The sequence below is a fragment of the Drosophila melanogaster genome, chromosome 2R, assembly GCF_000001215.4.
Source record: "Drosophila melanogaster chromosome 2R".
NCBI lineage: Eukaryota > Metazoa > Arthropoda > Insecta > Diptera > Drosophilidae > Drosophila > Drosophila melanogaster.
In genome coordinates, this window is record NT_033778.4 from 23,412,176 (window position 1) to 23,435,141 (window position 22,966).

Genomic DNA, 22,966 nt, shown 5'->3' on the forward strand with positions numbered 1-22,966 from the left:
GCCGGAAGTAAATTGCTCGGCCTCAGCAAAGAACGAAATTAACATTTTCTAGGAAAAACAATCCAAAAGCGAACTCATTTTGCATTTCAAAATCAATGTTGAGAGTATAAAGAGTGACAGCTTTCAACACAATCAATTAGTTATACAGTACACATCAGCTAAGTGAAAAAAAAAATCATATTTATTGGCAATCAAACAAGTTATGTGTAGACTAGCAATGTAAGTGAATTTTTTAGAGGTTTGCACCTTACTTAATTTGTCATAATGAAATTTAACTTTTATTGAATTGGTACATTCCTTGGATATGTGTATTCACTGTTGTCAGCAAATAATTTGCTTTCTCAGCTCGTAGCTTGATTTTGGGTAATGACTAATGGCAAATCATACTGTTATGTATCTCTGCTCAATCGAATTTATTCTGTCCAGTGTGCAGATGCTTTATTAATTCCTCCTGTATCTTTGATGCTTCAGAGGTCGTACGAATCTCGAAATTATATCTCTAGTGGTTGTGCGCATTGGCCTGAGCACCTGCAACTGCAGCTGCAGCTGCTGGCTGCTGACCGCCACCGCCCAGGGCGCCCAAGGATTGCTGCAGGGAGCGCAGGATGCCAATGGGAATCTAAGGAGGGGAAGTACAATATTATTAATCGGAAGTATCCTTCTTAACTGAAAACTAAACTATAAAGTACTCAACCGCTTTAATTGTTATGTTATGTTATTAGTGAGAAACCGATTTACACTTAAACATGTTTTTCAACTAAAGATAGCTTGTTTGTGCTGTAGAATTTACCTGGAAACCAGGATAATCTGCGTATATCCTTAGCGATTTCATACTTACATCGAGGGCCAGGCCCACGGGTCATTGGGCCTGGGGCGCCAGGAAGCGATTGTTCACGGCCTGGGGTCGCTGGACGGACTTGTACTTGTGGGCCTGGACCACCTTGGCCTCGCTCCTTGCCTGCGAATGGAGGAAGGTTCGTGAGTTGGGGGAATTACTTGCAAAGGACGAGAACAGGACGTGCAGCAGGTGAACGACGGGGGGTGATAAATGAAAATTGTATTAAAATATATTTCACGGAAATCATAATGCTGGGTAGCAGCTGACCCCTCCCCCACCATCGCCCGCAGTGTCCGCAAATGTTTTCAAATAAAATTACTGCCACAAAGCGAAAGTTTCGGCATCCAGCTCCACCAAAAAGCCAAACAATTTGTTTGCATTTAAGAGTGCCAAAGTGTGTGTGCCTGTGTGTGCCTGTGTGCGCCTGTGTGTGTGTGTGGGTATCTGTGTGCCGGTGTATCTGTATCCGTATCTGTTTCTGTATCTGTGTATCTATGTCCGCACCGCATTTGGTTTTACCTCAACGGTCGACTGCGGCTCGTCCTTTTGGGCTTCCTCATCCGGAATTTGCTGCTCCTCCTGCTGCTGCTGCTGCTGCTGCTGCTGCATCACGTATACGACACGTTGTCGCTGTCGTTGTCGCTTTGCATGTGCACGTTGTCGCTTGACAATTATCAGCGAGGTGGGCGTGGCCGATGGGCGGGGCAGCAGGTGGTTATCCACCGCATCGGCATCTGCGGCCGCTTTAACATGACTTTCAATGATTTCGCTGCGGTCCGGCTAAAACATCAATGGCGGGTGGATTTTGTTGGATTGGATTGATTGCTTGCTGTTGATGTTGTTGCCTGGCCAACACGAGGGCGTTGATCAATATTTAACCGCAGGCCCTAGTTAAACACTAGTCGGCGATTTATAGCCAGGAATTTCGCAATTGAAAAGCACCGTTCAGCAGCGAATTCCCTCTTTAACTTTACTAACATCGCTTACGAGCGAAATGATGCAGCTTTCATTTTGTGGGAAATCCTTCAAGCACTTTTCGACTCGAAAGGATGCGCAAAAAAACTTTCGAGCAAAACACTTTTAATACTTTCGGAAGTGCTGTAAACATCTTGCTGAAATTTCGATAACCATACCTCTAAACTTGTTGTTAAACTTATCTCGGGAATGAAACGAAAGCTGGTCGGTTCACCATAACTTTTCCTGATATATTGATGGGTGGATTGGAAAACAAGAGGAACTCTAACAAAATGCTAGCTTGCAGTCACATTATAATTAGTATATAATACACCTTTACTACCCTAATGACGAACAATTATTTTACAAAAGGTATACTTATTTAGCTCGACTAGGCACGGTCCTAATTTTATGAAAGATACGTTTTGGAATGTTATGGATATGAGTAATAAAGATTGGAACTCTTTATAATCCGTAATATATATATAAAAGTTAAAAGAAATATTCGCTAAGCCTTTTGACTACTTACATCTTGGTTGATCAGCGAGTACTTCTTGGGCGGCTTGACCTTTTGGATGTGGCTGGTGACGACGGGGCCGGTGGTGGGTGAGACGGGCACAGGATCAGCAGGATATGCCGGCTGGACTGAGTGCTGCGAGGAGGAGATCACAGTGCGACCAGGACTGTGCGCCTCGGCTCCGATATAACCATGTTCACCGGCGCTGCCGCCCAGAAGCGCACTGGCTCCCACCGAGGGATTGGCCTGGGCGGCGGCGTATCCCACGCCGGCTGTGCGTCCTGCGGAGGAGGAGGAGGAGTGGGTTATCTGGCATATAAATCGAATCAATTAGGTGCAGGACCCACCATCCAGATTGCCGCCCAGACCGGCGGCTGCCCGGGAGCCCCAAGGTGTTCCGGCCGAGGCGCTGAGTCCGCCGTGGGCAGAGTTGCCCGTAAGGAGTCCGCCGAGTCCCGCATCTGCGTGATATCCTGCGAAGTTCACGCCCACCTTGCCATCGCGGAAAGTAAACAGCTGCGGGTTGAAAATGCGAGAGCTTTAGCACAAAGTTATGGCCACGTTGCGTATACTTAATGCTATTCAAAGTTGCCCACGACCTTCGCGTTTCGCCCCACGGCCACATTTCGGCCCAAGATGTTTTGTCCGCCCAGCCTTTTCACTAATAGTTAGTTGCAAAGTTGTGGCCCAACTTTTACTGGCCCGGAAGAGCGGGCAAACACCCTTTGTGCCCTTTGTGCTTAACCGAGTTTGCAAACATTTCGTGTGTTTCTCTGTGTTAATCAATTTAAGCGGAATTTCTCAGCGGTTCAAATCGGTGAAGGTCGCAAGTTCTGCAGCGCAGATACATATTTAGACAGTTCCGAAACGTTGATAAACATTTGCACAGCTCGTTTGCCCGTCATCGCAGAGCAACAAGAACTAGGCTGTACAGAACTACAGATAAGCTGTCATTACACTTAGCTACAAAACACCGATTCACTGATAACGAAAATTTGAGCGAGTGCTGGATAATAGTAATGAGCACAGCGAGCGGACTCCAACGAAGTTATCAATAATTGTGACAGTTAACAGGTAGCAAACAAATGTGTGCTGCGTAGTTAACTTAGTGCTATGGAGAACTATGAACTCCCTATCTCTAGTTTATATACAAAATATACTACTCTACAAATATATTTATCAATTCAGATTGTGAATTTTATCATCAGCAATGAATACCAAGGTGTAACTACAACTGCAAAACATAATGTGTTATTTTTCAAGTATGCTGGCATATTGGCTTAGCAGTCTGATATACCCCACTTTTGATAGTGTGCCAGAAGTGTGACAATAGTGAATGGCCCTGGCCAATAGAGAGAGCCAGTGGGAGTGGGAGTGGGAGAGCCTTCCACACCTGCCGCCGATAAGAGTTTTTCCAGGCAGACACAACGACAATATTTAACCTCCGACGGCAGCTCATTTGAGTTTCACACGCCGACTGGAGGAGGAGGCGTAGGTGGTGGCCAGCCAGCAGACAGCAGCGAATCATCATCAAACGAGTCCGAAAGGAGCGTGAGGAGCAGTGAGGGCAGACACATGTCGCCATGTTGACAAGGGCGTGGGAGTGGGAATGGTTGCCAGCGATGTTCGGGATGTTTCCGATGCGGCTGGTGTGGCTGGTGGTGCTGCTCTGTTTGCTACCTGGGCAGGTGCTGCTCGGCAACGCCGCCTCGGTCACCTGGGGTCATGTCAACAAATACGCCAGCGTGCTGCACACCGAAGATGTTTACCTGACGCCGGGTAGCCCCGGCCGAGATGTGGCCTACGGCTTGCAGGTGAGACTTACAGCTAGCCACTTGGCTGGCAAATTGCTTAATCTCCTTGGGAATCTCCGGCAGAAAGCCAGCGATAACTACCGGATTACGGGTGTGCATGTCGAAGATCTAGGCGCCGATGAAGCGGAGGCGGTGCTCACGTCTGGCGGCATTGGCCAGCAGTTTGTGGTCCTCCGCTGCCGGCGACTTCGGGACTCCGAGGGGCAGCCGGAGCGAGCGGCTCATCTCGAGGTGTCCATCTATGGAGTGGACCTGTAGGCTGTCTGACCCATTGTTGTAAATATCAATTAGTGTACGGAGCTTTCAGCTGTGCAAGCCAAGGAAAGCACATAGGAAAATGGGTTGTATCTTTGAGATACAAAAAGCACATATATAAGCTTAAATTAGTATATATTTTAAGTAAACAAATTTCAAATATTTCACGCATAGAATAAATTCCTTTATGTTTATAGATAGCACTATTTGAAGTACAAACGAAACATCTGTAGCCCTGAACTTCCCACGCCCACCTCTATATTTATATTCAATGCTATCTGGAGTGAAATCGACATCTTCAGATTGTGTTTATTACCCAAGACACACGGTCGCTATAGTAATGATAGGTTTTTATCTGCCCCGTGGACTGAAAACTTTGTAACTGTGCACTGAACAACGTAATAACATTTAAAGTTAAAAGTTGCCAGGGGTTGTGAAGTTTGGATGTCGCTTAAAGGCTGTCGGGTTTTTATAATCTTATGGAAATGTGTAGTAAGTTTGTAACTGTGTGAAAACCTGTAAGCTGCGGGCATTATTTGCCTTTTTTTTTGCCTTTCAGTGCATTTCAGCCTTAATAAGTTCATTTTTCCATTGCAGCCAGATGCACGAGCTTGAATTTATTTAATTAAAATGTAATAAGTCTAACAAGTCGGACATCATAATAAACTTTCGCTCAAAACAAAACATGAATTGTAAAACATGAGTTGTAAAATTTCTGCTGTTAGCGAATGTGTGTTGTGAAATATGTGGGTAAATCAAACCAATAATTGATATGTTTTATTGTTCCGTATACAACAAATGTAAATTAATCGTATGTGTGTGCATGCATATCTTTTGTTTGCTTTCAAATCATTTTGTGAAACACTCTAAACTCTTATTTGCAGACCATCCATCCATCGGACAAAAAATCGCAATGGGCAGTAAAAAACACCGCAATTGTGTTCGGCTAATTCAAGTTGACAGTAATTGAGTTCCAGCGGTTGGTAGATTAAAGATTGCCCAAAATTCATAAGCTCGGGTCATGAACCGCATAAAGATAAAGTAGGCAGTGAAAGGATTTCTTCGTGGAATCTGCGAAATGGTATGAATGGCCAGTAATTTGCATGAATTCCATGGAAAGGCCGCCTCGAATTGTATCCTTCGCTGGCTGGCCGGAAAAAAACCCTTCTCAGGACTTTTTACGTGTGCTCTTAATTTCGATTCCCACGACCCGCGCAGAAAATAAACAACACTTTTCTGGGGTTTTCCACTTTCCACTTAGCTGGCAAATGCAAATTTCATGCATGCGTTGATTAAAATCTAAATTCTTGTAGCTCTCGGGCCGCAAATAGAAATAAACTTTTTGGCCAGAAAAAAAAATCTCAAACAAAGAGAAGTGGAGAAGAAAGAAATATTATTTTCAGCCATGAGGTGTGAAAATTCCTTTGGTCAGAAAAAATAAACACTGAAAAACGAGCAACATTTTAGCAAAACTAAATCAAGTGAGTTTAGCACAGGCATTTAAACACGAATCCTATATGTTTTCGATTACACCTGTTCAATGGGCTCACAAACTAATGAAATAGAAACCATTGAACATGATATTATCGCCTTAAGCCTTTAATTACCATGAAATACCGACGCTATTTAACAACCCTCGTGTGCAACACTGCGTATGAGTAATGAGTGGTGAAAAATGCAATTATTTTGATATTAGTTACCACGGGCCGCTAACAAAGTTCAAGGTGGCCACTAAAACGGGAATCACTTGGTCAGCAGTAGTCGTGGTTATTAAAATGTTGCTTAGTAGTTGGTCGCGACTCGTGAGGCCGATATTAATGATAAGCGAGTGGTGTTGAGTCGAGTTTTTGAGTACACCGTGTAATTGGCGGTATTCCAGGCAGTTAAGAAAACCCAGCGAGCGTTTTCGCCTTGGCCCGCAATTAGAGGCGGAATCGCGCACTAAAAATTCTTAATTGCCGGACGACGGACATTGTGCAACGTTTTAGGCAATGTGGCAAAGTTCGCGCCAAAACCGAAAGTTGCACTTTAACCTTTTCCCTTCCAATTGCGACAGCGGAATCGCAAAACAAAATTGAAAACGGCATTGATTTTCGCACTGTGGCCCTGATGGACAGCGATTTTGATTCTCATTCTGTCTCTGATGCGGACTCACATTTCGAGTCGAATCTCGTTAAAAGCTAGAAAATGGGACGCAGGCATTCTCAATACGCGGAAAAATCACATTTTCAGTGCTTCACTTTCGCAAATCAAGCTTGTGACAATAGTCAACAGAGAAAATGGTTTCGTTTTCGAGAAATTACTGAGAATTAAACATAAATATATCTAGAGACCACTAAAATTTATCCGTATCTTCTTATAGTTCGTAATGGAAAACAATCTAGGGTGATTGCATTAAAAAGATCCCTGAAATATGTGCAATTCATCGATTGAACTATTAATTGAGTTAATGAATTCACAGTCTGAGTAATGGAATATTTGTGAGTAAACTGGTTGCATATTCAGGAACTTGATCACCCGATAACCGACTGGCTGCCAGTTGATTACCTTAACTTCGAACCGCACTTGGCCAACAATGGACTGCAGTTCGCTATTGGTTTCGGTGGCATGTGGCAGGTGGCATGTGGCATGCCACCTCGAACGGTGAGAGGCTTAATTAATTTCGGGACTCACCTGTGCCGGCACCAAGCTAGCCGTCTGCAGCAGACAGAGTGCTCCGAGTAAGACGAACATACTGCGCACCTGGAAGACAAAATCCGAAATCGGAATCAGTTCTACTCTACTCCGATTTGTATGCGAGTCGCGTCGACGGGAATTCTTCCTCGCATTTCAGCAGGGAGCGGTCAAGCATAATTGTGCGGCTTTCACATGCTAACTCAACTGAGTTGATTAATTAACAATGCTCGGCTTCTGCCTTTACCTTTCCTAGACGCTTTTCGTTGTTATTGTTTTAAATTATTTCACTTCGCGAGTCTGAGTCTGAGTTTGAGTCTGAGCTGTACGTTGTTGACGCGACGCGATTCCGCTGTGAACTGAGTGGTCGAGTGGCTTGAGCCGGGCTTAAACTTGAATTCTGCCGCGGGGAGTGGGAAATTTCTGGTGCTTGTAATGCCTGGCTAAACTGGAAATGTGTCGCAATCGAGTATGGTGGGTCTATTTATATAGGAGCTGGGCGCAGGGTTCTGGCTGCTGCCTCCTCCCATGCATACTATATGCCATTATCTTTGGAACTCAGGGAACTCTGGACGCTGCAATGATGATGATGCAAGATTTTCGGATACTTTGTTTCGACGACCTATTAGCACTTGGCCAGCACCTGTTCAAACAACTCGGCGAGAATTTGGCAACAACTCAGACATGACGGGCTATTTTGTGGTCAGTTGTCTGAGCTGTGAATTGGGCATCAGAAGAGAGGAACAGAACGGCCTGAAACTTCTGAGTGATCTTTAACATTTATTCACCTGTATTACCTTACACAGCTAATGAGTTGGCGAAATTCTTACAAAATGCATAAATTAGAAAGCGAATACTAATATAAAGAAGCTGAACAGAATTTCTCAAGTATTCGATTATGGAATAAAGTTCACTGCCACGCACAATCAATTAACCCTCGGAGATAATGAAAATGAAATCAACTTCCGATTTTCCATGCGTTACAAAAAAACAATCAGCGGCTGGAAAACTACTGCATTACTCATGGGCCGCATTAAAGTGCATCCGATTTGGCCAATATTTGCGAACCGGTTTTTGGCCGGCCACGCCCCTTTCGCCCCCCCTGTTGTTTGCCTTTTGAAGCGGTGTGCAATTGACCGAATTCGGGCCATAAATTCGATCTTCTGTTTTATTTTGCTTTACGCCTCAATGAAGCTGCAGGCAAATATGGGGTTTGCCAATTGCAGCCGAACAAATTAATGAAAGCCGAATGGTTGGGAATTTGGCTTTGGCCAAAGATTCCATTATAGATGTGTGTGTTCTCTTCTGGGGTTTCTTCAGTTCGCCTCGCTGTCCATCCATTTCCAATAGAACCCTCCCCCCTTCGTTCCAGCGATTTCTTCATTAGGTATTCAAATGACAAACAGAGCCGTCCGTTTAATGTGATTCGGCCCCTGGCTTCCACTTTTGGCCAAATCCGCTGGATGGCGCACGTGCTGGATGATTTAGAATGCGAGGGCCGAAATCAAATGCCAACGAAAAGGGTCCGAGCAGATGAAATATAATTTAATTAAATTCAATTCAATGCCGTTTGAATGTGCTGCCTTGTCCCTTCATCGTCATCACGCATGATTACTTCTACTTTGGCAAATGGCAGCTAGTCGTTGGCAAAAAATCACTCGATGTTCTTTTCATCAGCTGCTTTTTCCACATTAATTACGCGCGAGCTTATTATTTTTTTTTTTTGCCTAATTGAAAATTTCATTGAAAACAAATCAATTAATTTGCTGCAGCAACGTAGGTGGGAAGAATTCAATTCCAGGAAGTGCCATTGCTCCACTGTGATAACCTTTTCATAATGCTCAATCGATTGGGAAGTGCTGATATGCTGATATGCGTTTATTGACTCGCCAGCGGTCATAATATTTGCAAAATCCCGAAAAAAATCCATTTTTTTTAATTGAGTGCCATTGAGCAGGCAATGTTTGCATCAATGAAATAACTGATATCACTTTTTCATCGACGTATGCAAATCTCACGTGAAGAGATTAAATATTTCACTGCCTTGCCTACAAGTATGCAAGCTTTTCGCGTTACACGGCGTCAAAAAATCCAAACCTCGTTAATAATTTATAGACCTCCTTTCGGCTGTATTCAATTCATGTTGGTTTGTAAACAATTCCCTGCTGTTATGGCGATTAAAAATTAATAGGAGTATCAATCAGCAACTGCTGGTTGTATTGTTCAAAACTAATGGCTTCTGTTATTAAATTCATCTATCTATCCATTAAAAAAACTAAACTTTTATATCATTTCGATTTTACACATAACATTTATTCTACATTCTAATATTTTTTTGGAATTTTCTTGTGGCTGGACATAAATATCCTTAGTCTAGGCTTACAGCAAAGTCACATACATATATCACAAGGGTCAAAATGCACATACACTGACAGAAATTACAACATTCACGCACAACTACTAGCTAAAATGCGGCCCAAGATTACGCCATCTCCTCGCGCATCCGTTGCCCACTGGGATGGGCACTCAGCGTGGGGTTTTGCCTGCCGGGCGGCAGCGCCGTTCCAGCTGCCACGGATTTTTGCGACACTTCCGCCGGCGCCTGGCGATACCCGCCGGTCAGGCGACCCACCAGGTTGTTAACAGCACGCAGCGTCGAAATTGGAATCTGCAAAGGATGCGGATGAGCGACGGTGATGCGTGGACAGCAGCTGAACTCACCTCGAAAATGCTGTCGATCAGCGGACGCAAGCTGAACATGGGATACGTGCTCTCGGCCGTGTGAGCCGGTTGGCTATCGCCGAGGGACAAAATGGCCGCGTTGCTGCCGGGTGCAGCTGCTCCATTTGTCGGACTCACTCCCGCCGCCAAGCTGCTGAGCAAAAATGCCGCGTTCTGCTGCAGGCTGCTCATGGCTCCCATGGAGGAGGAGGCGGAGGCGGAGGCGGAGGCGGAGGCGGAGGAGGAGGGTCGCTGCTGGTACTGGCCGTACTCCTGGCTGGGGTACAGCACCATGTTCTGCACGGGCATGGGCTGCAGCAGCGTCTGCAATCAAAGAAATACGTTGATAAAGATACCAATAAAATGTGGCTTAAATGCAAATATCAGTGTATCTTGAAGTCTTTTTTGTAAATCAAAATGAAACTGCACACATTTTTGGATGAGTATTTACCAGCTTAATAGCCCCAGATCAGGTTTCGCTACTTACATCATTCAGCAGCACCAGCTCGTGGCGCTGGCCACGCGCATATCCAGAGACGCGGGTGAACTCGGTGACCAGGTGGGACATGACCACGAGTAGGACGAACCAGACGAAGCGGTCCATGGCGGTGATGATTATCTGGAAGAAGAGGCGTGGTAAAGGTTATTTTAAGGATATCTAGCTGAGTCATCTCCGTCTCCAGCCCACATCATTGTTGAAACTCATGCTGGCGACACATTGATCTTGGCAATCCGCACTTGAACGGCACTTGTTTGGTGCGCCGCGGACGAAAACGTTGTGATTGCAAAGTCAAGTTGCACGAATGTGCAGCGACTAGATTTTCATTCTGGCCAGCAGCCATGGCAGTCGAGTATCAAGTTTGGAAACCGCAGTCAAGATCCGAGACAGAATCTGCTGCCTGTTGCTCGCTGGCTAGCTGGCTGGCTGGCTGGAGGTTCTGAGATGTGGATTAGACCAAGGCCAGGCAACCAGTTTGCGTTTTCAGCTGGATGCATCGAGTTTTTCCACTTGGCAGTGAGTGAATTTTCCCGCTTCGAGCATTTCGAAAGCCGTTCGTCCGTCCAAGGCGAAAGGTTAAATCCAAATCAAAATCCAAATCCAAATCCAAGCACAGCGAACTGCGGACCCGCATTTAGTTACGAAAATAGAGCCAAGCACATCCATCAATGGCTGTGTTTGCTTTCGAGTTGTCTGGCTCGACAGTAATTCGTAAAACGGCAATCAAAAATGGCAACATAAAGGCAGCCAGTGCAGAGCAGGTCAAAAGCAAGTCCACCGGGCCATGACACTCCATGACTTTGGCTCCGGGTTGCGAGGGGAACTGAGCAGTTAACCCTGCAATTGTTGTTGTCTAATTGTTGCTCGAATGGCATTTAAGCGAAACAGAGATTCTGCGGCAGCCCTGACACAAATGCAGCCGCCTAATTAAACAAACAATTAAACAAATCTCAGCCGTGACCCTTGCTGGCCAAAAGATTCTGTTCGCTTTGTACTTGAACACATCAATAATGCGGCGAAAACAAGGGCTTTCGTGTTTGCTGGACTCGAACATGACAAAAAAAAAAAAAAAAAAATAGAGTTTCTATTTTTGCGGGCGAAAAAGAATATTTCATTCCGTTGGCATAATCATGCGCATATCAATTGGAACCGATATTTGTCATACATTTATTTATTTACTCTTTAAATGCGTACAAATTTATGCCGAAAGTGCAGCGATTGAAATGTATTGAAAATTGCTTACATATTCCATACAATTATCACATTTTTGTGACCATTTCAAATGCAAACCGGGATAGGCTTACAAAACGAAAATTCTGTACATTTCGGCCAGCAACTGAGAGATTTCTGCCACAGTAACGTACGTGCAATTAAAATAACGTAAAAACTATTTCCAGCTAAAATAAATTACAGGCCAGAGCTCAAGGATTCGGACAGTGTCCTTTCTTGATTCATTCCAGCCAACGAATACACCCACTCACTAAGTGAATTGTGCGCAAGAATGTGAGCTTTCATTTGCATGACAAGAGCCGAACAAAATCGAGATAATAAAGGACATAAAACGGGGTTGTAAGATGAGTTCTCCGAAGCCAGACCTGAATATGCGATTTTATTCTGGCCAATGCATTTACATTTCGCAATGCAAATTGAATCTGTTTGCAGCTGGCCACGTTGAATTACGGTCAGCCAGCTCTGCAGACTTGGCCAAAAAAAAAAAAAGCATTTGCCCGCCGAGACATTTCCGTTTGCATGCGAGATACGAGGCGTATGCGTGATATGTCGACGAGCAGTATCACGCATACGCCCCGATGTCTCGCAATTGTTGCCATCGATAGCTCAGCATAGCCGCACACAAATCAGTTGGGTCTTTTGCGACTCACTGCGCCACCGAATTTCTGTTGACTTGGGCGCGCAAAATCTTTTTGTTATTCTTACTCAAAAATTTTCGAACAAATATTGGGCGAGCAAACAGAAGTCTAAGCGCGCGGCAAACAAACAAAGGCGCACATTTAGCGGGGGCGTGGCCGAATGGCAGGACACACATATGAATATGTTCGAAAATAAGATTGAATTTACGAAAATAAGCAGAGTGTTCATCGGGCGGCAGTCCACGAACTTTTTGTTTGTCCGCAGTCAATAAGCGTTAATTACTTTGCCAACAAAGTGGGCTGCAGCCCATGGGGGTGGCAGGTGGCAGGTGGCAGGTGGCAACTGGCGTCTTCCTCGTCGCCGCACGAGCTTAATTATAGTTTCGGTTGCATATTAGTGGGCGAGGGCATTACACCATCTCATTTAACTTTGCTAATGAGGTAACCGCAGCAGCTCGCTACCTCGGCCACCTGAGTGATTTGTATTGAATGCCGCAAGGAGCTCGAAGCGTTTCCTAATTGGCCACCATATGCAGTGGTTAAATGTGTAATTTCTCTAGGCTGAGTAAATCATTTCTTGACTCATTTCGTTAGGAAATGGTTGAATCCTTAAGGTCTTTAAAGAACAAAACACCATCAAATTGAATTATTGAATTTGCCTTTTTATTCGACCACTTTAACGTTTTCCAGTCTGTTTTCCGCTCCACTGCCACTGACCGACCGACCGGTTTTTTCGTTTCGTTCTTCTTTCATTTATTTGATTTCCTGAAATTTCACTCATAATTAGCCACATTATTATTATTATTTCTTTATAATTTGCATTTGATTTTGTTTCAGCCTCTGTTTCTCATTCGTATTGCCCGCGGGGCGGCTCAACGAATCTGTATATTTGTTGTTTGCATTTTACTGTTGCTTTCTTTAAGCTTTTAGCCGCCAGCTGTTTGCCCGCCAAAATGAATACTAATTTATTCTAATCATTTCAAATCCAATATTGCGCCAGATTCTGGGCGCTGCAAGCCCTTATCCAACAGCAGGAACGAGTTTTCCCCGAAAGCATTCTGCGCGCTAATTGTTTTCATTGATTATTAATTTGGATATTCCCGCTCCGGAGCGGGAAATCTGACCTGGCGTAAATGGGGCTTTTGTTTCGCAATTATGCCGGGCAGCCGGGCAGCCGGGCATTCAGATCCAGATTTGTTTGCTCGACTTTTTGCTGGTGCTCTCCGGTTCCCTGGTTTCTGGTTTCGAGTTTCTGGCTTTCCCGCTTTTCTGAAGAGCGGTCTCAAGTGCCGAGCAACAGTTTCGCTTGTTTGGCCTGGGCTCGCTTTTAATGAGCCAGCACTAATTAGCAGCCAGTTTCGGAGTGCCACTCTTCAGAATCAGAATCAGCATCAGCATCACAGTCAGAATCAAAAGTAGACTCACAATGGGAATCAAAAGTGCCCGCGGCAGACTCCGTAAACTATTTTGTACCGGCGCATTCCATCTGTTCTGCTGTTCTGCTTTTTGGCGAAGCAGGAACTCACCTCGTTTGTTATGTAGAGTCCGCGCTGTGGCGTCGTCGTTGTGGTTCGCATCGTCATTTTGGCAGTGAATTCGAATCGGTTTTCCCTTTTAAGGCACAACTTATCACCGGCCGAAGTGTTCTTTTCGAGTGCAGCTGCGCGACTGGGGAAAACGCGCAGCGCATGCGCCGCTTTTATAGCCCGCGCTCCTCCGTTACAAGAAGAGAGCCACACAGCACATCTGCTCTCCAGCACTGCAATGTAAAAGTTTGCACTTGAGTGCGAGCTGGACAGGTTGCATGTGCATGCGACTGCAATGGGGGTGAGAGGGAGATAATACACTTCTTTCACTCTCTGCTTTCCCGCGGTTCATGTAACAGCGTAAGAGATCTCGCGGGCTGTTATAATATCAGTAAAATTGCAATGTGAATGTTAGCTGATGCAAAAGAGAAAGGAGAGAGCAGGAACACCTTTCGCTGTGCTCTTTTCTGCACAGTGGTCTGAGTGGCTTATATTAATTAGAAATAACAAAACAATAACAAATTGTTTCTTTTCGAACTTCATTGATGGTCAGATCAAATAATTAAGGTGGAGAGGCCGACGAATATAATTTCACTAGAGTCAAAGAGAGTTTAACATTACTGCTATGCTGACAATGTGAGACTGTGCAAATCGCAGAAAGAGAGCCAAAGAGAGTTGTGAATTTCTTTCTGTGCGCAGCTTTCTCAGCATCTGGCGCTGGTAACTGTAAACGGGTTCGAGGAAAAGTGGACCGCCTACTTTCAGTGTAATTGTCGGCATGACCCACATATTCGCCGCACTCTTCGCACCCACGCCCAGCGCCGCCTCGCCCTCTCGCTCGCCCTCTCGCTCGCACCCAATGCCAAGCAGTAGGCTACTGCAGTTCAGTGAACCTGTAGCCACATATGAATACCCCAATCCCAGATGTCAATGGATGCGGATCAGCGAAGCCACCGCATTACGGCAAGTGGCTCACCTCAACTGTCTGACCGAGTTTCGATCCCACAGACCAGGTTTCGTTGCTCCACCATTTCGGCCATCAAAGTTATATGGCTTTGAGCCGGCGAGGAGTTGGGTGCGCAACGAGACTGCACCTGGGATATCACCGGAACTGCCTTGAACTCAGCTCCCCCCTCCCCAGAACCGGATATGGAGAATATGTGAGTGCCAACAAGGAACACGAAAAGCTATAAAATATCGGTATAAACGAATGCCGATTCGGCTATTTTTAAAGTAAACGAAATAGTTGGCTTGATACATCCTAAACTATATGACGGATGTTGAATAATGATCGCTAGATTGGAATCCACACCAACAACTCTGGCCAAAAATAGAATCGAACGTAAAACAAGTTCAGTGAATTCGGCAAGAAACTGTATCTATGTATCCACTAAGGCTCATTTGCATAAATCTGCATCAATACGTATCATTTGGGTGCTGCGGCTTAAACAATAAATAATATTTACTTCAGCGCAATCAATCACTTAACTAACAGGGAAATAAACTTACAGAACTATTCGCCTCCATCGGCGTTTCGCTCACGACGGAGATCTTGCGGCGATTGCTTGTTTCTTGGACGGACTAAACCTGTTTCGATTATGCCCTGATCTACCCCAATATAAATGGATTTGACGGCAGACAAATCACTTGCTCAGCGATAATTTCAATTGGCCAATTAATAATGCCTGGCAAAGGGCGGTAGAACCTTTGGCCCATGGAATCACTGTGCATCAGTCATCCGAATAATTGTTTGCTGCTCCACTTGTGCATAAATTACTAATCTGCCGCACAGCACAGCAAGTCACGTGTAGCACCCACTTTTCAGCTTGTTTAATTTATTTCCCATTCCGTATGCCGTTTTCAAGTTCCCCCCATGTGGACGTAACCTTGCCACCTCTTTGCAAAACTGAATTAAGTCGCTGCACTGGCAGAAAACGCACCTAAATCGGAAAAATACATCTCAATAAAGATGTTACTTAAATGCTCGGTAATCGTGCCAACAAAATTAAAGACTTTAAAATTACTTAAATAAACTAATAGTTCCCAACCTTCTAATTTCTCTCTGTGTAGCTAGCTCAACGATGATGATGATGCATTGAACCTGGGAGTGAATCATGCTGAACCGGCTGCGCCCTTAGGAACGCCCCACCTCCAGCTCCTTGTACAGTTTGCACTGGCTAAATACAAACATGTGAGGTGGGGCAGTTGCGAGATTTTCGCACAGTCGATGATAAGCAGACACGGCTATTTGAATGCGCCTTTTCCCCGGCCAATCAATATTTGTCTGCCAATTTTACAAATTACAAACAAACACATAAAGCCGGGCCCAAATGCAGGCCCGGAGCAGCTATTGACCCTCAACTTGAACTAGAAAACCAAATAGCCGGGCGGTTCGCATGGCGTTAAATTGAATTGTATGACCAGCCGGCTCTTGGCCAAGCCCCCCCCCCCACCACACCCCCTCACATATTTTGAAGTGCCATTTGTTGTTGTCCGCTGACAATGCATAAAATTTGAATAGCCAAATAACGATGCTCGGCAACAACAACACAACAAAGCAACAATCAAATTTGGCGCCCAACGATTCTTGCACCTCTTTTTATGGCTGGCTGGCCACACTTGTGTATGTGTTTCAAATTTAAGCTGGACTTTAAAATGGGTGTCAACTGTCATCAGCAGGGGCTTACCTAAGAGGATTATCCAAAGGGGGTTTGGTTATGGAATTAATTTAATTAATTGAGTGGTATATTCACATAAGCATATGGTTAAATGTGGTTAAAAATTACTTCAAACAAAAACTGACTAAAAAAAGAGTTTTTTGCTTAATATGCAAATATTATGTCCCGAACCAAAGATAACCTTTAAGATTGAAGATTAGTTATTAAAAAAGGTAAGTTACGCTTTAAGATTGAGATCTTAGTTCATAAGTGACCCTCTTCCTGCGAGCCACTGGCTGACATTGCTCAGGGTCGCGGAGTAACAGTACAATCTGATGCTAATCAGCATGGCGAAAGAGCGAGCGAAAGGGCGAGCGGGTGCGAGCGAGAGGGCCCTGACTTTGCTTGGGGTTACCGACACTCATACACACGCCCATAAGAAACACTACCGTTCTGTAAGCTCGATTGCCGGATTTTGCTTTAATTTCATTACGCGTTTTTCTCTTTCTTTTTCTTGCTCTTTCTTGCTGTTTGTTTGGATCGCGTCTTTTGGCTTTTTTGGCGTGGGTTTCGATATTGTTTTCGTACGTGACCTTTTGGCGGAAAAAATCGGTTGATATTTTTAGCGTTTCTTCTTCTCGCCCTGCCGCCCTTCCGCCAACGTGCAACCCGCCCCAACCCCCCAGCAACAAAACAAAGAGAAAACGAATAGTAAAGAATAAAATAAAAAGCGAACACGTGCAGATAAACGTTACTAGAGATACTCATAGCAATAACCACATATTTTCGCTTTCCAGTTTGATTATTTGCTTAGCGGCATCGGCGTTTGTTGTTTGACTGCCCTGCCGCTTGTTGTTGTTTATGTTCACACATGTATGATTGTATGCACATAAATACTATATGTATGTATATACGGCAATGTACTATTTGGCATGCTAACGTTTTCCTCTCCTTCTTGGCGGATTTGATTTAATTACGGGCCAAGTGGCGGCGGTTAGCTAACCCGTAATTGAGATAATACGCCAAGTGCTCTGGAGAAATGAACAAGGTTCATTCGCAGAGTTTAGCTGCAATTAAAGAGGGCTTAACGAACGGCAAGGGGGCGGCACCATCCAGCCAATTCAGCTATCGTTAATCAGGCAGCTAATTAAAGCCAAAAGCACCCACCTTCGCATCGCAATTGAATAAACCCGCAGGAGTATCTCACACACTCGACACGAAAATCGGTTGTTTAATTAATTCGCTTTGTTTCGATTGCCTGGGAAAAGGCGATATTGTTTGTTTGTTTCATTTACTCCATTTAAGAACTTAAAAGAATTTAATTTGATTGCAATCGTCTTAAAAACATTCACACTTGACATTTTACTAAATAAACGAAAAGGGAGTGACGTCATAGTGTCAGTTGAGACATATGTATTGGCAAATGCTATTCCTAATTCAAATTCGGCGTATAATTTTAATAAGCCTACGTGGGTTGATCCCTTGCTTTCTATAAAATATACTTTAGTATTATTATTTAAAATTGAAATTATCAAATTATCGCTTGAACTTTTTAAAACAGCAATAGCTAATTTTACTTTTAAAAGTTAGAAGAATTTCTAATCATCCGCCATTCTACAAGCTCAGTATCTTTTTTTCAAATAATTTGCAAACCGCTGGGATGCGAAGTCATTAGTAAGGCTTAAAATTGAAATTAGACAATTGCTCATTTGGTAGCCTCATTAATAATATAACTTTATCTTCTCTGCGTTTTTCTTAGAAACTAAGATATGGGGTTCACAAAGAACTCACCCATAGATTAAGTACCCATATGGCTGGGAGCCGAAGTCTACGTGACACGGATCACGGTCAAGAATGTAGAACTAATCTTGATTCATTCAGAACCGACTTAAAGCTCCATATAAATGCAGCTGGGCGTGCGCAGTGACGCAGATCCACTGACGTTTGTACATATACATATTTATCTATATATAGCTTAATATCGTTCAGTTGGCCAAAAATACTTAGCCATTTCCGCTGCATACTGAGATAGATACTGAGGATCTCGATGACGCGCGGCGCTTTAAATACTTTTGGGGATACTTTGTAAGCGAAACGATCGATGGGAATCCGCATAAATTAGACAGCTGAGCGCTTACTTTCGTTTCGCAGACGGAAGATCTTACGTAATTCGACACGCACATAATTAATTAGAGGCCCAAACATTTTTCGGTTATTTCAGCTCCGACTCCGACGGCCAAACAAAAGCAAAAGTTCTAAACTCCAAACAAATGCAAATGAGCTGGGCCACAACTGAGTCACTGCCAAGTGTGTGAATACCAGAGACTCACTTGCTTTTGCGAATATTCAGATACGCGGACGCAGATTCAGATACAGATACAGATACTCGGATCGCGCGATCTGCGAGATGCTTAGAACCTGAAAGGAAAACTCGCACATGGCTGATTAATCAGACTGTTGGGCCCGGAATAAAACCTGAATCGGAGGTTCGATCACTCTGTGAATCCACTTAAACCCTCTGCGATGATCGCAATCAGGAAAATAAATATGTTCTGTGTCTTGTATCGTTGGGACAATATATCAAACAGTTCTTTGGAATTTGGATACACTGATTTAATCTAAGTGTTTAGGGAGCCAATTAATAGAGTCACAGAAACCTGATAGCATATATAATATATCACACGAGCTCTTGTCCAGCTTCTAATTGAATTATAACTTTATAAATTATACAAATTAACTGAATCTAATTGCTTAGCATATATTCAAATATTTGCTTAGCAAGAACATATTGTTCTTAGCCCACTAAACAAATGCTTTGTTTACAAATGATTTGGTTATATGTATATATCAACATAGAAGTGCCGAGTTTTAGTTCAAGAATTAAATTAAAATTAAAATTCTACTTTTCCCCAAACATTTCATTCCAAGTTTTTAGCCCCAAAGTTGGTTTACCAAAAAAGTTGTATTTACTTTAAGAACTCGTACCTGCCTTTGCTTACACATTGTTTTTAGGAATTTATTAAGTTTTGCAACTAGCAGATTCGCAAAAAAAAAAAAACTCACATGTTTCGCCTAAAGTTTGCCATTATTTGTGCAACTTTCACACACAACAGTCGAATTTCGCATACAAGAAGTTGCGTAAATTTGCGTAAATAGAGCCAGGCAAAGGGAGAAGTTCTTGCGATTTGGCCAATATTAAATAGACCGCAAACCATTTAAGTTAATAGAATTTCGACCAGAACTCCGTGTAGCAAGTGGGCTTTACCTTATCCAGCTGACTGCGCCGCTCAATCATTTTGGCCACTCAATCGAATTGATTTGACGAATTCCAGCCACTTTTCACTCGCACTTGAATAACTATTTGCTCGACTAATTTCCGCCTAATCGCGAAACTTCTTTTCTCCAGTTACTTTATTATTTATTTATTTAGTTTTTTTTGGTTTTATTTTAGCCAATTCTGTTGCGGAATCGAAGTGAAGTTTTCGAGTGCTCGACAGTAGAACGCCGACAGCTCGGAGGCAACCGACTCGTGTTGTATGAAATTCGCAACTGAACTGAGCTGAGCACTTAAGAGACTCTTACCCGCCACTAGAGACCCCCTACTCCACACCCCACGGCCCCCAGAGCCCCAGATCTCCGTTCCGAGCCACAATATACAAGCCTGACTCTCGAGCGCTGGCCAGGCCAAATCAAGCCGGCAACGAAGCGTCTCACGTTTTGTTTTCTTCTTATTATACCCAATTTTTTTATTTTCGTTTTCGTTTTCGTTTTCTGTTTCTTCAGATTTCGGGGAGCGGACTTCCAGCGGACTGAGCTGCTAGCTGCTAGCTGTTAGCTGCTAACTGCGAGCGGCGAGAGGGTTGCCAGGCGAGTTTCTCGGCTTCGTTGGCGCCTAACGTGTTTGCTCTGGGCTCTCGGAAGGGTGGAGGTATCTGTGTGTCTGCTGTTTCGGGGGTGTGGGGATGGCGCAAGATTGCGGAGTGGGGGGGCTCGAGCTGGAACTGGGGGCACTGCTTACTGGGTGGCTAAGTAGCCGAGCACGTAGCTCAGCTGTTATTCGTGCGCGCTGCGCGTGCGCAGATCAAACCCTTTCGCAAGTCGACTGCACAGTGTAGATACGCTGGGAAAATGTGATACCGACTCGCTGATACTCTACACAAAGAATATTCTACAGATGCTAAAGCTTTCAGTCGGATTTCTATACTAAAGCTCACTGAATTAAAGTTACTTGTTAAATCTTTGAGAAATGATTGAAGCATAACTTTCAAAATAGTACCCTACTTAAAGCTGGCTCTATACAAATTCAGAGTTAGTCGACAAGTCAGCCAATCCACCGATCAGTTTGTGGTTTTGTTACAATACCTTTTGCTTACTCCGGTTGAGTGGTGCGAAAAGGCAACACACTTGTGCCAGACTCACTGACTGATTAGTTATTGCTGGATTTTTGCTATTTGCTATTTGGATATATTCGTGCTTCGTGAGTAATTCAATCTTATAAGTGAGTACTCGCATTGGTGGGCTGCTTGTCGACTGGGGCATTGACGTTTGTTTGATTTTGGCTGCCGGTTGTGAGTTTTCTTTTCCGCATATGCGGCAATCAATTCGCCATGCAACGCGAATCGTAGACTGCAACTGTTGTGTTGGAGCAAACCACTTTCACCTGGTCTACGGGGCGGATGAGTCAGCTGCATCACTCATACGCCGCGTGGACCGTCCACAGTGCGAATGGGTGCGAATATAATACGTATACGTATGTTACCTTATACTGTTTGCAATTGGTTCACACTTGACTTGACTGCTGGCGAACACTATCGTTTTTTGACCTGTTACTTGGTCCACAAAATCCACTGAACTGACATTCACACGAGCGAGTGTATTGTTATTTATGCCAAAAAGTGGAAATTACTGGCAAAATTTATTGATATTGATTGAAACAGCGATTTAAATGTCGGCTACCGATTCTGTGTGTGAATCAGAGTGTGACAAAACCATTTGACCAAAAACCAATCGCTAATGATTCGGGGCGAGATTCGGTGGCTTCCTAGAAATCAAATTCGATTTTAATTCGCACCCAGGACCTATGCATTCCGAATTTCGTAGCGGAGGACAATAATTGGTCCTGGACGCGTACGTGATCCTGTTGCGGAAGTAGATTCGCCTGTGGTTCCCGGAAATGTTTGAATAAACGGAGAATTCCGGGTACTGAATGGCTCACGCAGATGGATTCCATTGGGGTGGGGCAGATTTCGGCACACACGTGAAGCCATTTGGCATCTCAATTATGGTCAGTTGTGCGTGGGCTCCCCATTTCGCTACCCGTCCCCATCCTCGTTATTTGGCCTCAATCAGCGAGGTTATCTTAAATGAATACACTCCAGTTCGAGCGCATCGTCATCTTAATCCCGAGCATTGTGCTCCGAATAAGAATAAACAGAGATTGGGTCTCTCGACTATCCGATACTCTGTGAAAAGATATAGAGTGATGGTAAATGTATATGGTTCCATTATTGTGTACCAATATTTTGCCTTCGAACTTACAATTCTTCGGTTGAGGCACAATGAATTGGCTTATTTAGCAGTATATTCCACAAATGCATTTTGCAGGTAATGCAAGGCGGAAATGTGCCAAGTCTGAAGTAAGTTTCTGGCCGAAAAGCAGCTGCTCTTGGTTTCTGGTCTGACTTGCAGTGCCTCTCCGGCTGCAATTATGCCAATCTCGTGCATTACGCTTCAAGTTCACTGTACTTTACAGCACGCAGCTCTTAATCACAGCCAGCAGTGACCTTAAACACCAACTTCATCTGGTCTTGGGTTATGAGCATGCGTTGGGGAGTCGGATTGGGCTTGGTTGGGGTTACGGCATTGGCGGGGCATTTACTCAAGTGTGTTTGCTAGGGCCAAGCAAAGGTAGTCGGCCAAAGTGACACTTTGCCTGGGTGCCTGGGTATCAATAGAATCGATTAAGTTATTCCGGTCGTTTAATTACTTTTACCTAAGACACACCTTATTATTCCGCGAGTAAATACTGATTAATTGCGTCAAATGCAGTGTAAGCTTATAAAGAAACATATTTAATGAGTTAAGATTAATATACATATCTTAATGGCCTTATGAATCCGTACTTTAATTCAGAAGTGTTGAGTCCGCTGTGGTTCGCTTTTATCTTCAAATCTGTGCAATTATTTCATCTGCCTTGGCTGTGGTGGCATTTGATGATCGCAAAATTAGTTTTAAATTGCCCCTAGTCAGTCGACATTCGTGTAATTTTATGTCATTTTAACAAATGTTTATCTGTTCGGACTTGGGCTAGTCACCAAACCAAAACATGTCAAGGTCGCCACGAATGTGTACATGGAGTTTTGGAGTTTATTTATTACAAAGAAAAGTGCTTAGAAAAGCCTAGAAAATAAACAACTTTAATGTGGGATACTTGTGAGTTAAAAAGAAGTTTGCCAGTTTAGATTGCAGCAGTTTGTAACTTTTGCCATTGGCTAGATAAAAATAAACTTACAAAAATGAAAGTCTCAAGCGGATTATCTGGAAAAGTGCATCCGACAAATGGCTCAAATGCTCATTTATAGTTATGCCACAAAGTTACCATTTAAAAGCAAATATATAATGGTCTATATAATGTAAGGCTGTCC

General features: G+C 43.8%; 3 protein-coding genes across 8 annotated transcripts; 1 reads left to right on the forward strand and 2 right to left on the reverse strand.

Moving 5' to 3' along the window:
* Positions 1-144: 144 nt before the first annotated feature.
* Positions 145-7,509, reverse strand: CG9812 (uncharacterized protein). 3 transcript variants are annotated; one of them, NM_166604.3, is given in 7 exon segments: positions 145-619; positions 839-958; positions 1,358-1,618; positions 2,322-2,590; positions 2,657-2,825; positions 7,052-7,120; positions 7,299-7,509. In NM_166604.3, coding segments are annotated over 6 exon segments (999 nt in total). In that variant the 5' UTR covers positions 7,112-7,120; positions 7,299-7,509; the 3' UTR covers positions 145-499.
* CG30411 (uncharacterized protein) lies at positions 3,764-5,063 on the forward strand. Its single transcript, NM_166605.2, has 2 exons — positions 3,764-4,123; positions 4,187-5,063. The coding sequence occupies exons 1-2, from the start codon at positions 3,893-3,895 to the stop codon at positions 4,379-4,381; spliced, it is 426 nt and encodes a 141-aa protein (NP_726325.1). The 5' UTR covers positions 3,764-3,892; the 3' UTR covers positions 4,382-5,063.
* A 1,836-nt stretch (positions 7,510-9,345) lies between the features above and the next one.
* On the reverse strand, positions 9,346-21,179 carry CG9815 (uncharacterized protein). 4 transcript variants are annotated; one of them, NM_001299839.1, is made up of 4 exons: positions 21,082-21,179; positions 10,260-10,391; positions 9,773-10,096; positions 9,346-9,719 (listed from the first exon to the last, which is right to left on the reverse strand). In NM_001299839.1, the coding sequence occupies exons 2-4, from the start codon at positions 10,374-10,376 to the stop codon at positions 9,534-9,536; spliced, it is 627 nt and encodes a 208-aa protein (NP_001286768.1). In that variant the 5' UTR covers positions 10,377-10,391; positions 21,082-21,179; the 3' UTR covers positions 9,346-9,533. The 4 variants fall into 4 exon arrangements, with proteins under 4 accessions (NP_001286768.1, NP_001286767.1, NP_001097434.1 ...); NM_001299838.1 differs by lacking the exon at positions 21,082-21,179 and adding an exon at positions 19,588-19,865; NM_001103964.2 differs by lacking the exon at positions 21,082-21,179 and adding an exon at positions 13,666-13,814.
* Positions 21,180-22,966: the final 1,787 nt, after the last annotated feature.

Coding starts and splice junctions, on each gene's coding strand:
- CG30411 (NM_166605.2), top strand. CDS start 3,893: ATGTTGACAAGGGCGTGGGAGTGGGAATGGTTGCCAGCGATGTTCGGG. Junction 4,124..4,186: donor ATGTGGCCTACGGCTTGCAG/GTGAGACTTACA, acceptor AATCTCCGGCAG/AAAGCCAGCGATAACTACCG.
- CG9815 (NM_001103964.2), bottom strand. CDS start 13,722: ATGACGATGCGAACCACAACGACGACGCCACAGCGCGGACTCTACATA. Junction 10,392..13,665: donor GACTCTACATAACAAACGAG/GTGAGTTCCTGC, acceptor CTCTTCTTCCAG/ATAATCATCACCGCCATGGA. Junction 9,720..9,772: donor TGATCGACAGCATTTTCGAG/GTGAGTTCAGCT, acceptor CATCCTTTGCAG/ATTCCAATTTCGACGCTGCG.